Raw genomic sequence first — 14,582 nt, 5'->3', positions numbered from 1 at the left:
ATCACAAGTCACGATACTGCAAAAGCAATTAATTCTGTGACGCTTTACAGGACATTTCTGCAATGTAAGGCATTAGGAAAATGCAAACGTTGTTAATTTTGACTTTGAGTCACTAATATTATGCACCGAGCATGAGCCAGTAAGCGGAATCTGTATACGGTAATTGCTACTCCTGGTTTTGTCCTCCTGCCCCTTCATGATCACCCCAGACCAAGTACAGCTGAGAGGATGAGTGAAAGAATAGGTGCTGTATGCAAATATATCTCTCTCCTCTCTTTATCTGTCCTTTTCGCTGTCTGTGCTCTTTCTCACTTCCTTGCAATTCTCACTCATTTCTCTCGCGCTCCCTCTTTTTCTTTTCTCTTTCTTTCACTCGCACTCTATTCTTTCTCTTGCTTTCTCTCATGCTCTCTCTTCTGTTTCCCTCACACTCCCTCTCTGCTTTTCTTTTTCTCTCATGCACTCTCTCCTTTATCTTGCTCTCTCTGTCTCTGTTTTTCTTTCCCTTCCTCTCTTTCTCTTGCTTTCATTCTCCCTCCTCCTTCTCTCACTTTTTCCTTTTCTTTCTCTTTTTCTCGCTCGCTCTCTCTCTCCTTTCCCTTTCCCTTTTCATTTGGGTCTGTCCCTGGCCATATTAGTAGTTATATGCCCAAATAATGCCTCATTTCTTCTACTCCTCTGACCTAGAATTTGGGATGAAAATGGAAAATTAAATTGCTTTAGGGAAGAGTGATGTTATATTATTCAAAAAATTAGGACCATGACTCCACGAACGTTTTAAAATAGCACATAGGACTCGCATGCGGGATGCCCCTATTGGCAGTCCTTGTGGCCACCTCCAATCTGAGTCCCCGGAGGGTGGAGGGGCTGTTGGTGGCAGGCCTGATTCTGTCCCGCGCCCATTTCCCTTAACAGAGGAGTTTCTCCCGAGGAGGATGACATCACTAGAAAGGAAGTGTGTCATGCGACCCAGTTTAGTTTCACTTTTGCTTTTAAACAGAGCGCAGCTTCCCTCTTTTGTCCCATGTTCTCTCTCATTCTTGGGACCATAGGGAAGGACAAAAAGCCAGGGAATTTCCAGACTCGAATGACCCGCCTCAAGAATGAAAATCCAGACTTCAGTGTCAGCTCCAGTATTTGTGTCTGAGGACGTGATTATTTCAGACTCCTGGAAGCCACAAGAAACAAGGGATAAATGTTGGAACGACAAACTGTACACTGTTAGTAGACAATATACCACACAGGCGATGGATCTTGGGGTTTTTGTGGTTAAATCAATGATTGGGACAATGAGTGCTGGCAGTAAATAATGTGAGTAGGATCCTGGTGGTGCAGAAAGTGGAACAGATCATAAATCCCAGGCTGTAATGCCAAGCCTGTATAAGGCATTAGTTCATCTCCATCTGGAGCATTTGTTGTGTTGGTTCTGGTCACCCTATTACAGGAAGGACATCTTGACACAGGAAAAGGGGCAACAATGCGTTATCTGCTCGATACCTGCCCTCAAAACAAGCTGCAAGGAGTGATTTTTTTTTTCTAATAAAAAAACTGAGTTTACTTGCAGTGGAGAAGAGAAGATTGAGAGAAATTTTGTTGTGGTCTTCAAGAACCTCGAGGCTATGGGCGAGGTGGACCTCGGGAGGTGGGAGGGGTGGAAACCTTCCCTATGGTCCCAAGAATGAGAGAGAACATGGGACAAAAGAGGGAAGCTGCGCTCTGTTTAAAAGCAAAAGTGAAACTAAACTGGGTCGCATGACACACTTCCTTTCTAGTGATGTCATGCTCTGTCCCTTAAAGGCACACTAATACAGTCCTCAGCAGATTTGATGTTCCCTGTGTTACTCTGTTTCCAGTTATAGTTATAGGTTGTTGTCAAAGCTGAGATTGTTCACCATCCTTTCTCTTTATCTATCCAGTGATGGAAAATCTGGGGATCCGGATGTAGTCTCCATATTGCGAGTGAGGAAGAGATTTTTCAATTGTGGAATATGCTGTTTTAATCAATTTGTTCCCCCGAGTGGTTATTTTCCCCTTTCACTTGGGGGAAGTGCTTTGCTTCTAACACACACTCAAAAGGAAGAGTTCCAAATATGAGTTACTGTCCACATACCATTCCCACTGTGCTCACTGGCTTACATTGGCTTTCGGTCTATCAATATTTCAATTTTCTCTAAAAGAAACTCATGGATCCCTCCACGGCCTCACCCTTCCCTATCTCATCCTGCCCGACTATCCTCTGAGAAATCTGCATTTCTCCGATTCCGGCCTCTTGCGCATCCCCAATTTTCATCGCTCCGCCATTGGTGGCCGTGCGTTCAGTTGCCTGGGCCGCAAGCTCTGGAATTGCCTCACTAAACCTCCCTCTCCTTTTTAAAGTTCTCCTTTAAAACCTGACATTTTTCTCAAAGCTTTTGGTGACCTGTCCCAATGTCTCTTCGCTTTGGCTCAGCATTGATCTTTGTCTGATTACGTTCCTGTGAGGTAACCTGGGATGGTTTGCTACATTAGCGGTGCTATATAAATGCAAGTTGTTGTTGCATTGTTGGTTTTGGGCTTCAGACACAACACCGGGCTCGCAAGATAACCTTTTTTTAAAAAAAAACACTGTTGGAACTGTAATCTAGTCTGTGTTATGTACTTTTCTCTAGGAATTTAAACTGAAGTCCTGCATTAGGAGGAAATCCGAATCTATTGACAAGCGATTTTGCTTTGACATTGAGATGTTTGAAAGGTAAAGGAATGTTCTTGATGGGGACAAAGACTGTTGGCGTAACCGAAGATAGTCAGAGATTGCTGTTGTCAGGAATGACAGCAGTGACGATGGGATATTTAACAGACGTATTGGCCAGAGGTTTTGACTTAATGTTCTGCTTTTTTTAAGCCTATAATCATGCTTTTGCAATCGTTAATCAATCCTAAACGTGCCAATAAGCATCAGTGGTGTGGGTTGATGGGAGACTTCTTAGTTCAAGACCTGAAAGTTGAATGCTATACCACGCCCCACCTCCACAACCACCACCCCCACCCCCCCACCATTTCCCCCCCGCAGCCCCATCCTAGTCATCTTCCTGTCCCTTTTGATTCCTGTAGTTGTTGGGCTGATCCATGGGAGCTGCTGTTATGTGAAAGCGAAATTTGGTGTTCTATCTGCCATGCCAGTTTGGATTAGTGCCCTTGGCTTGAGAGCCGGGGTGTAAATTTCTGACTGACAGGAAAGGTGGACCTGTTGTGGCTTGCGATGTCCCCTTTTATCCCAGCCCACCCTCCTCAAAATGGAGGGCGTGCCAATCAAACCAGATAGAACGAAGAGGCAAGGGGAGATCTGTCACAACTCTCCAGTTTGCAGTATAATAATGAGCATAATGTCTGGGAGTTTGCTTAAGAAGCAACATTGCTAACAAGCCTGAGAATATAACCCTTTCAGCTGTGGCACTCTTCTCGAAGCCAGAAGGTTGCGGGTTCAAGTCCCACTCCACAGGCTTGCAAGCCAAATCTAGGCTGACATTCCAGTGGAGTGCTGAGGGAGTGCTGCAGTATTGGAGATGCCATCCTTCAGGTGAGATGTCAAGCTGAGGCCCTGTCCGCCATCTCAAGCGGATGCTAAATATTTCTTAGCACTGTCTTGAGGAGCCAGAGAATTCAACCCACAGTCCTGGCCAATGTTTACCCCTCATCCAAAATCAGATCGGAAACAGATTATTCACTCAGCTCTTTGTGGGAGCTTGCTGTGCACATACTGGCTGCTGCATTTCCTCCTTTTACAGCAGTGACGACACGTCACCGCCGAAGTACTTCATTGGCTATGGAGCACTTTCAGATGTCTGGAGGTGGTGGAATCTGCTGAATGAAGGAACGTCTTTCATTTATTTTTATTTTTCTTGCTCCAGTAAATTCTAAACAAATCTTCCTTTCACAGGCAAGGCTCTGTCACACTCCAGGCTCTCTCAGAAGCCAACAGAAGCTTATGGATTGAGGCGATGGATGGCAAAGAGCCAGTAAGTATCTGGACATAAGCTGTTTGCCTTGTTTATTTTTTTAATAAATAAAATTGGTTGATTTGCGTCTCCACGCTCCCATCTTTCATGGAACCCTCTATTTTCCAGGCAGTAGTGCAGGGAAATGTCCTGAGAATCCTTCCAGTTCCGTTACAATTCAAGCTTTTTCAACAGACCCACTCAATAAACAGAAACCTTAACTACACTGTGATAGTCAAGGTCAACCTTCTGTTAATAGAATCCAAGCTGGCTGGTGAAGTTAGAACCAAGACACAGAGCTTTTCTTTACAGAGGGAGTTTAGTGACTTTGTTCTGTCTCATAGCTCTCCCCTCACACACCCAGTGTCCCAGCCGTCACCTATTTATATGTGTTCAAAGTACTTAATTAAACAATGCCCTTCACCTTGTACCTTAACGATTTAATGAATATACCATTAACACTGTCTGCACTTGTACTGCTGAAGTGTATACTGGGAATAATATGGAGTATCTAATTTACATACCATACTGACAGACTATATAGTTCAGGAGTAAGACAAATCAGCAATGAAATAACAATACCGTATTCAACTTATGACACAAAAATTATAAAGGATTTCAAAATTTTTAAGGGTCTATTGTGGAATCCCTTAACCGAAACTAATATGGACCTTGTAGATCCCTGAGAGTTCTGAATGTGGAGCAGGCTCAAAGGGCTGAATGGCCTTCTCTGGTTCCTGTTTCTTATTTCTTGTACTGGCTTGGCACAGAAACATGTGAAGGGAGAGACTACAGTAAACGTATTTGGCCCAGGAAACTGCTTGTACTTCTCATTAAAAGCAAAACCTTTCACCACGGGGAAAATGGTCAGGGTAAATCCCATATTCTTTGCCACCCAGTTGAGAATCAATATTAATTATAAGCTGCCATCTAGAGGGGATGGGAAGTGACAGCTTGACTTCCCTCGCTCATTTTGAGACAAAGCAGAACAGAATTTTACCTCTTGTATGACATCCTCCTTTCGCGAAAAATCGGCGGAGGCGAGTTTGCCTGAACTGGTAGGGGGAGGGGAAAGAAAGGATTGGATGGAACGCTGGGCTGTGCACCCTGCCTCGTTTCCATGGACGTCAGCAGAGAGTGACATCGAGGGAAGCCGCCATTCCACCTGTTCCTTGCGGGCTTCCCTCCTGGAGGGTTGAGTTAAAGTGACCTGCGTTGAGTCAGCAATCTGTTGAATGCCACTGAAGTTTTTACCAGGTATTGGACTGAATTCCCTGTGCTGTTGACCTGAGGCCTCTGACAGTATATTCACTCTACCCAGAGGTCCCCCAAGACAAAGAGCAGAAGGAATCCGATGGGGAGCAGTGACTTTGGCCTGGCTTCAGTTTAACTAAGATGTAACCTAAGCAAGACTGAATCTATACCTACGGAGGCCCCGTTTTTAACCAGCTCCCGGGAGCTTTACAAAACCAGCAATGGCACGCTCAGTTTTAAGGAAATAAAACTTTTTCAGTTTGGGCTACATATCCCAGCATTCTATCTATTTGATTACTTTGCCACATTGCCTAGAAATTGAATGGGAAAAGTCAATAATTTCTCTCCTTTCTCCTTTTGTTCTGTGCTAATTCTAATCCATTTATTAAAAACATTTGCCCAAAATCCACATTCAATAAATTTCAACGACCATTTGTTTGTCTAATATTGTATACGTTTTATTATTATATTCTTCAGTGTTTTTGCCCCAAGGCTGCTCTGACCCACAACACCACGGCCCCCACCGCAGTCCCCACTGCAACGCCACGGCCCCCACCGCAGCGCTGCAGCCCCCGCCACGGCGCCGCAGTTCCCACCGCAGCGCCGGCAAGGAGGCAGGTCCTGAATCCACCCAGCTGCAATGGGGATCGAACCCCGTGCTGTTGGCACCAATGTGACCCACAGCAGCCATCCAGCCAACCCCCCAACTCCCATTACCAGCATGGTAACTCAGACTTACCAAGGCAACATGCACTTTTATCTGCATGTTACAGTCCAGGAGCTATGGATAGTGATGGTGGAGACTCCCTGATATTCAACAACAACAACAGCAACCTGTATATAGCACCTTTAACATGATAAATACCCTTTTCACAGGAGCATTATTAAAATAAAATTTTAACTGAGTGTTATGACACAGCAGTTGGTAAAGCTGAGTTATTTAAAAATCCCAGAGGGAAACTTTAAACAACTGTCATAACCTATATTTTTAAGTGGCATGTTTGAGATGCAGCTCTAGATTCTGGAATCAGACCACCAGTTCTTGCGAAGTTTTTATATCAAACTACATGAGACATTTATTAGTTTACACAAGCTAAATATAAACACATGGATACAAATTACTATATCATAACTTTTTAATAAATTCCCAAACTAACCTCCATTAAGGCAACATCAACCCATAGACTTTAAGCAGACACCAAGCAAAGCATTTTCACCTTAAATTCAAAATGAGATTCCTTTAACTTTGGTTCTTTTGCAGTGATAGGCTTATAGGCATTGATCTTACATTGCCTCTGCCCTGCACACACAACTGCTATCTGTTATACTCAGCCCATCTCTTTGAAAGTAAATTCTCATTGTATCACCAGCCCCTATGAACTCCACCTCTTCTAAGAATAAAACCCCTTTCGTAGTACCAATTTTATTAGTAATATAAACATTGCTTGGTCTCTGCTAGCTAGGTGTCAGATTTCACTCCCCTTCTTGAATGCTCTATTCCACAAAATGCAAATGCACTCTACCTCTCAATACTGGTACACATCAAAGCACCCAGGCTAGCTGGCCTTTAATCCAATTAAGATGCACCCACAGACTCTCTATTTAATAAAAAAATTCCAATAATGCTATATACATTAATAGCTTCATGACACTGAGCAATTAAAATTGGGGATCTCAATAGGATTAGAGGAGCACAGAAATCTTGTAGTGTTGTGAGGCTGGAGGGGATTATGGAGATGGGGAGGGGAGAGATTTGATAAAGAGGATAAGAGTTTTAAAGTTGTGTGTTACTTAACCAGGAGCCAATGTGGGTCAGTGAGTACAGGGGTGATGGGAGAACAGGACTTGGTACATTTTTTTTTTCTTAATTCGCTCATGAGATGTGGGCGTTGCTGGCTGGGCCAGCTTTTATTGCTGATCCTTAGTTGCCCTTGAGAAGGTGGTGGTGAACTGCTGCAGTCCATGTGGTGTAGGAGCACCCACAGTGCTGTTAAGAGGTGAATTCCAGGATCTTGACCCAGCGACAGTGAAGGAATAATGATTTAATTCCAAGTCAGGATGATGAGTGGCTTGGAGGAGAACTTGCCTCTGCTGCCCTTGTTCTTCCAGGTGGTGGAGGTCACAGCTTTGGAAGGTGCTGCCGAAGGAGCCTTGTCGCTGCTGGGCATCTTGTAGGTGGCACACACTGCTGCTACCTTGTGTTGATGGTGTAGGGAGTGAATGTTTAAGCTGATGAATGGGTTTGAGCGTCTAAAGTGTTATTGGAGCTGCACTCATCCGGGCAAGTGGGGAGTATTCCATCACAGTGCTGACTTGTGCCTTGTAGATGGTGGACAGACTTTGGGGAGTCAGGAGGTGAGATTCCTAGTCTCCGACCTGCTCTTGTAGCCACAGTATTTATGTGGCCGGTCCAGTTCAGTTTCTGTCTAATGGAGGACGTTGGAATAGCCAAATCTAGAGGTAACAAAGGCATGGATGAGGGTTTTGACAGCTGGTAAATTGAGTCAATGGCAATAGTGGATGATGTCACTGAGGGGGGGAATGAGAAAAAATTCTCTACACAGTGCATGCCTAATCCTAGCTAGGTGATCTAGTATAAAGCAGAATTGAAGGGCAAGGAGGGAAGAAAGATCATGAGGATGAATAAGTTAGCCCTGTTCTTGTTGGCTTCCTGCTGGGTATCTGAAGAAGAGTGATGTTTACAGAGGCATGAGGACACAGGATCTGTTCTGGTGCAGGTATACATTTGCTTAAGCTTTTGGAACTGCTAGACTAGACCATAAGAGTGGATGTCTGTGAACTGTGTTAGTTGCTAATTGTCAGATCGCTTAACAGTGCCTTGTTGGTCTCTCTTCATTCAGGTTCAGCAATGCTTAAAATAAAAACTCATGTTTAGGAACAGGATGAGGCCTTTCAGCCCCTTGAGCTTGCTTGGCCATATAATGTGAGGATGGCTAATTGGACTCTCAACTCCATCTTACCCACCTTGATTCCATAACAGCTAACAAAAATTTTAAACAATGCTAGGCAGTTAACTGTCAGTTACCGTTAACTGGTGCATTGTCCATGGCAACGCCTCGACCACCATCAGAGTCCACTTGCCCACTAATTAGTGCACTCTTCTCATTCGGTATAAAGTTGTTGCTTCCCCTGACATTGGTATTCTTGCGATTGTTCTGATGAGTGCAAGACGAAAAGCTTCGACAAAATGTCTTTTTTCAGCCATAATAAAAATATATTGGTCTTGGTTTTGAAATTTTCAACTGGCCTAGCATCAACAGCGTTTGTGATTTTTTTTACTTTCTCGTTTTTGGATTCTAGGTTTTCCTTTTGGTTTTTAAGGCTAAAAATAAAAATTAAGAAATGCAATCTAAAATAAAGTGTTAAAACGATCAGTTAAAAGTCCTTTTCTGTACAGTTCTTTGGCACTTTTTTTTTTGGTAGCTAAATTTAAGAGTGTCATTCCCATACTTGTTAGACGTGTGGGGATGTGGGTCATATAAAAACCTGAGGTAGACAGGCAGACGCAGGCCAGATTTTTGGCCGTCTCAAGTGTGCATTCCACATCAGCGCCTTAACCTGACAGGAGTGTAACCAGTGCCACATCCCCTAAACCCAAGCTTTAATGCAATGGGGTGCAGATCAACAAGTTCGTAGTGACTAGCAAGCAGAAGTGGAATCAAAGAATGATGCAGCACAGCAGGAGGCCATTCCACCCCTCGTGCCTGTGCCAGCTCTTTTTAAAAGCGCTCTCCAGTTAGCCCCACTTGGCCGCTGCCTCCCCATAAACCTGCAATTTCTTTTCCACACATGACTATAGCTGAAAAGAGAGAGAGACATGTGGCTGAAGCTTTTCACCTTGCACTCATCTGGGCAAATGCAAGAATGTCAAATTTCAAAGGATCACAACAATTAATACTACAGGAGAAAAGTGTGCTGATTGGTTGACAAGCAGGCTCTGGCTGAGGAGCTTGTCGTTTTCTTCATGGCAATGCCTAGGGTTTGGGTTGGGTTGGGTGGGGTGGGGGGGAGGGAATAGGAGGTAGTGGCCCACCCAATTTGCAGCTGTAAAATCCAGCCCATTGCATTTCTGTAGTTTAGTGATTAAATGCTAATCTGATACCATTTGGAGCCAATTCTACATCTGCAGACTTCAGAGTACTAAAAGCAGAAGCTTCCTTTGATAAGTTTAAAACATGCACTGTGTAAAAACAGCCATTCTTCCAAAACTAAGAGCTTTTCTGCAATGTCCATTTGATGTAGGCCAAAGCATTGGAAAACCAGTACAAATGTTGCTGTACTTTCCCTCGCGGCTAGAGGGAGTTTTTAAAGACCGATTTGCAAAGACAGATACAGTGACGTTTACAGTGGCGAATGGGTAACTTATCCACTAACCCCCACCGCCCCCCCCCCCCCCCCCCCCCCCGCCTTTTTTACAGGGAACGTGGAAAACAATTAAAGCACTTCAAAGTTTGGTCCGGTGAATTCAGCCAAGACCAGGATTTGTAGCAGATACCTACCATTCTGGTCCACATGGCTTGGTGTTGGTTCAGACATGTGTGTTTGTTCACTGTGACATCTAGGGTTCATAAATGATGCTGAGATAGTGTGGATTTGGGGAAATTTTTCACTGAGCAAGATGGAAGAAAACATTTACCTTCCACTTGCATTTTCCAGTAATATCTGATTTTAATTTTTTCTCTTTACTAATTTCCCACATTACCTGCAGAAGTTTGGGGTGTGTGTGTGAGTGAAAGCTGCTGAGTGAAAAATGAGTAATTGCTGCCGCCTGCTGTACTCGGTGTGCCACTGCAATTCTATTCGGAACCAGATGTTTTAGCTGCTCTTTCATTGGATTCGTCGACATATAAAACTACTTTTACTGAGAACCCACCCCCAGTCTCTGTCTCAGTGGGAGAAAAAGGAATCTTCTAATACTGCCTGGAGCTGGTTACTTTTGAAATTGTGCTTGTTGTTTCCGTAAAATGATCTGCTCATGCCAACAGCACCAATACATCTGTGTTTAAAATTCTTCACGAGAACGGAACTCGCTATGAAGTAGGATTTTTTTTTTTGATTTAACAGTGAACTGTGATTTTTCTGTGGGCAAATCCTAAGCTGCTTCTGCTCTCTTTCTCACCCCTGTGCTCCCCCCCAATGCCCCCACCACAAGCACCCCAATCTAGCGTGTTCATGGCACAAGATGATACAAGTTGGTTTACGATGAGGCTAAGAGAACTGGAACTAATTAGTGTAACCAGCTGTGCATAGTGAGAATGAGCCTGCGTTATATAATCATAAATGCCAATGAGAACATTTCCAAATACACTCGTCTCTCTCCAAATAATGCGTGGTTGGTGATATTAGTTCCACAGATTCCATTAACTCCCACGCATCTCCTCCAAGAAGTCATAGCTGAGCCCAGGTGATAAACATCTGGCTGTTCAACCCCCCTTCCCCCGCTTGATGTTCCACCCAACATCTGCAAACATGTATGTTCCAGCCGGAGTCATGAGCAGCCATAGGGGACAGGAGCCTTGCTTCATACTCTTCATAACATCCCCAAACATTTTGCAGCCAGTTTCTTTGAAGTGCAGTCGCTATTGTAGTCATAGAAATTATAGAGTCATAGAATGGGTTATAGCACAGAAGGAGGAGGCCCTTTTGTGTCTTTGATGATTCTCAACCAGAGCAACTCTCCTTGTCGCATGCACCCACCCTTTCCCTGTAATCATACAAATTCTTTCTCTTCAGATAATTATCCCATTCCCTTTTGAAAGTCATAATTGAATCGGCTTCTACCACAGTCTCAGACAGTGCTTTCCACTTACTATGTAAAAATGTTTTTGTTGCGATTGTTTGAAATTTGGTATTCTCCCATTTGTCCTGATGAGTGCAAGACAAAAAAGCTGTGGCAAAACGTCTCTCTTTTCAGCAATACTTTTTTTAAAAAAAAAAAAGTTATTCCCCATTTTGCCGTTGCTTCTTTTGCCAATCATCTGAACTCGGTGACCCCTTGTTCTCGATTCTCTACCAATGGGAACATTTTTCCCTATCTACTCTGTCCAGACCCCTCATCATTTTGAGCACCTCTATCAAATCTGTTCTTAACCTTATCTCTAAGGAGAACAGCCCCCACTTCTCCAATCTAGCTGAAGTCCCTCATTCCTGGGGCAATTCGTAATGTGGGAGACACTGCAGCCAATCAGTGCACAGTAAGATCCTACAGAGGGCAATATGATGGTAATGGGATAATCGAGTTTGATATTGTTGGTTGTGGGATAAGTATTAGGCAGGATACCAGGGAGAGCTCCCCTGCTGTTCTTCGAAATATTGGATCCATTACATCCACCTGAGGGGCAGGCAGGACCTCGGTTTAATGTCTCATTTAAAAGTTGGTATCGCTGGTGTAGCAGCTCCTTAACACTGAACTGGATTGTTAGCCCAGATTCTGTGCTCAAGACTTTGGAGTGGGACTGGAACCCTGACTTGGAAGTGAATGTGTTACTCACTGAGCCATGACTGACACCCTGACCAAACCGGGGACTTCCTTTGTGCATCGTTCAGTATCAGGTCTTTGCTTCCACCCATTGAACAATTAAGGGTGGAAACTAGTCTCCTCCCATTCTCTGGGTGCTCATTTATTCCATCTTCCTGCTCCTCCTCCTGTCTTTATTCAGCAACTCCAACATCTGCAGTGCAAGACACTAGTTTTGTCAAAACTAATTTTATCTGATGCTTTTATGAGGCCAGATATTTGTACCCACCATCGGAATGTACTGTTGTGTGGGCTTCATTCACTTTTTATCTGACTGGCTTACAAGAACAAAATTCAAGATGTACGTTGGTGCAAATGCTAGATCTGGTCAATGGCTAATTTTGGTTAAGCCTCCCACTTAATGGTGAACTCAAACTGAGATGGATTTTAGCTTAGGTTGTGCTAAAGCTGAGATTAAACCTAAATTAGAATGATCTAGTTCACAACTCGCCCTTGGCATATTTTATCCTTGGAAATATTGGGCGGAATCTTCTGTCCTATCCGGTGGAGCGATTGGAGGTGGGAGGCATTTGATCAGGTGGGAGGGTGGTGGGTGAGCGCTCTGCTGCCTTCCATCTCCACCCTGATTTGAGTCCTGGGCAGGAAGGCCCGTGGCCGATTTTACCGCCCCAACGCCAAGTGAGGGTCTTAAGCGGGCAATAAATGACGAATGAAGGGCCCCATCCCTCCACCGCTGGTATTAACCCATCTACTTCCCCTAGTCTGTTTATCACCTCGTCCAAGCTGTGTGAGCAGAAGGAGTCATTGTGGAGTGGTCAGTACTGCAATAAATCCAGTAATGTATTGGAGCGAGCCAAGAAGTTTAATCAAAAATGCATCTACGCAATCCAATATTAACAGTCCATTAAAGCCTAAAGTAGGTCTCGTTACAGCATCCTGACTGGCCCCTTGCACTCCACTGGAAACATAGCACATTTGGATTTAGCTCAAACAAAGTCTAAGAGAAAGCATGTGAGTGTGCTGGTTACAGAACCATGATTGATTCCCAGAATGTGTCTCTAATGTGGAATGTTGGTCTGTAGCACGTACATTTTTTTGTTTGGTTTTAAAAAAAAAAAAATTCTGCGTTGTATAATCAAGACGAGACTGCACAGAAGGACCCCTTCTGCAGATGAGGGAAGCAGTGGGGGCTCCTGGCGACACTCCCTAATGGAAGAGTTGGAAAATCTCACTCAATAGTTCACATCCAGTCTCGTAGGGAGTTTTTTTTTTTGTTGCGAGACTGGAAAATGACATTTGCCAGTTTTCTGCCTGCAAACTGTTTTACGATTCAGCTTTATCTACAACTATATCCACCCTCTGTAAATACAGAAACAGAACTGTTGAACAAGCTTGAGGTGCTGAGGGTTATGTCCCTGATTGGCCCGTTTGATGACAAGTTCTGGTTCACGGCCTTGCTTATTCGTAACTTGTCATAAAGATTACAAGTTCCATCAAGGGAAGTCTGCGATGACCTTGACCGACTCAATGGTCAATTTTCCATGTCGCTCAAGAGGCAGCAATAGATCAGTCCCTAGGCTGCAATGTTAATTCATTAAAACAGTGTGATTCCTGCTTACGTTTCTCCGGTTTAACATTTCACACAGTTTACTGCCGCAGTTGGCGTGTATAACAATGTGTGTGTTATAAAATCAGTGTAAGTGTTAGTTTGATTCAGTAGCAGCCACTCCAAACCTGGACACCTTGTGAGACACTTGTTGGAGGTGCAAGCTTTTGAATGAGGCTTTAAGTCAAAACTTGCCTCTTCAGGTGGGTGCAAAAGACCACATTTCACTTTGGGGACAAACAGATGAGTTGTCCGTGTCTTGGTATATATTCCCCCCTCGGCTAATATTTACTAAAAGCAGATTTTCTTGTTGCATTTTGTGGGACATTGCTGTGTGAAAATTGGCTGTTGTTTAAAAGTTGGTTGTGAAGTGCTTTAAAAATCCCACGGATGTAAAGGCATCATTCCAGCACACGTTCTGGGCCCATCTTTTGTTGCTTTGATCACTTCTGGAACATTCTGTATGGTGCTAGTTATGCCTGTTAGTGGACAATAGCTGCTTCTGTCATCATGGGATTCCACACTGCCACTCATCTGGTGATTAAAAAGTCTTTTAGAGTCATAGAGGTTTACAGCACAGAAAAAGGCCCTTTGGCCCATCGAATCTGTGCCGGTCAAACAAGTACCTAACTATTCTGATCCCAGTTTCCAGCACTAGGCCCATAGCCTTGTATGCCATGGCACCACAAGTGCACATTCAAATACTTCTTAAATGTTATGAGGATTTCTGCCTCTACCATCCTTTCAGGCAGTGAGTTCCAGATTCCCACCCTCTGGGTGGAAACAATTCTTCCTCGCATCCCCTCTAAACGTCCTGCCCCTTACCTTATTGAGCCATTCACCAAGGGGAAAAGTTCCTTCCTGTCTACCCTATCTATGCCCCTCATAATTTTATACACCTCAATCATGTCCCCCCTCAATCTCCTCTGATCCAGGGAAAATGATACCAATCCATCCAAACTCTCCTCCTAACTAAAACTCTCCAGCCTAGGCAACATCCTGGTAAATCTCCTCTGCACTCTCTCTAGTGCAATCACATCTTTCCTATAATGCGGGTTCCAGAACTGCACGCAATATGCTAGCTGTGGCCTAACCAGTGTTTTATACAGTTCCAGCATAACCTCCCTGTTCTTATATTCTATGCCTTGGCTAATAAAGGCAAGTATCTATATGCCTTTTTAACCACCTTACCTACCAGTCCCGCTACCCTAAGGGACCGGTGGACATGCACACCAAGGTCCCTCTGATC

At 44.0% G+C, this 14,582-nt stretch overlaps 1 protein-coding gene across 5 annotated transcripts in view; it reads left to right on the top strand.

Annotated features, from left to right (window-relative positions):
* Positions 1 to 14,582, top strand: part of ophn1 (oligophrenin 1) — a 235,478-nt gene that overhangs the window by 130,919 nt on the left and 89,977 nt on the right. For all 5 annotated transcript variants that reach the window (XM_041195078.1, XM_041195079.1, XM_041195080.1 and 2 more), the window contains 2 exons: positions 2,649 to 2,731; positions 3,917 to 3,995. In XM_041195078.1, coding sequence (XP_041051012.1) covers positions 2,649 to 2,731; positions 3,917 to 3,995 — 162 coding nt within the window. The remainder of the gene's footprint in view (positions 1 to 2,648; positions 2,732 to 3,916; positions 3,996 to 14,582) is intronic.

The sequence above is a fragment of the Carcharodon carcharias genome, chromosome 9, assembly GCF_017639515.1.
Source record: "Carcharodon carcharias isolate sCarCar2 chromosome 9, sCarCar2.pri, whole genome shotgun sequence".
NCBI lineage: Eukaryota > Metazoa > Chordata > Chondrichthyes > Lamniformes > Lamnidae > Carcharodon > Carcharodon carcharias.
This window is presented reverse-complemented; position numbering and strand designations above follow the sequence as displayed.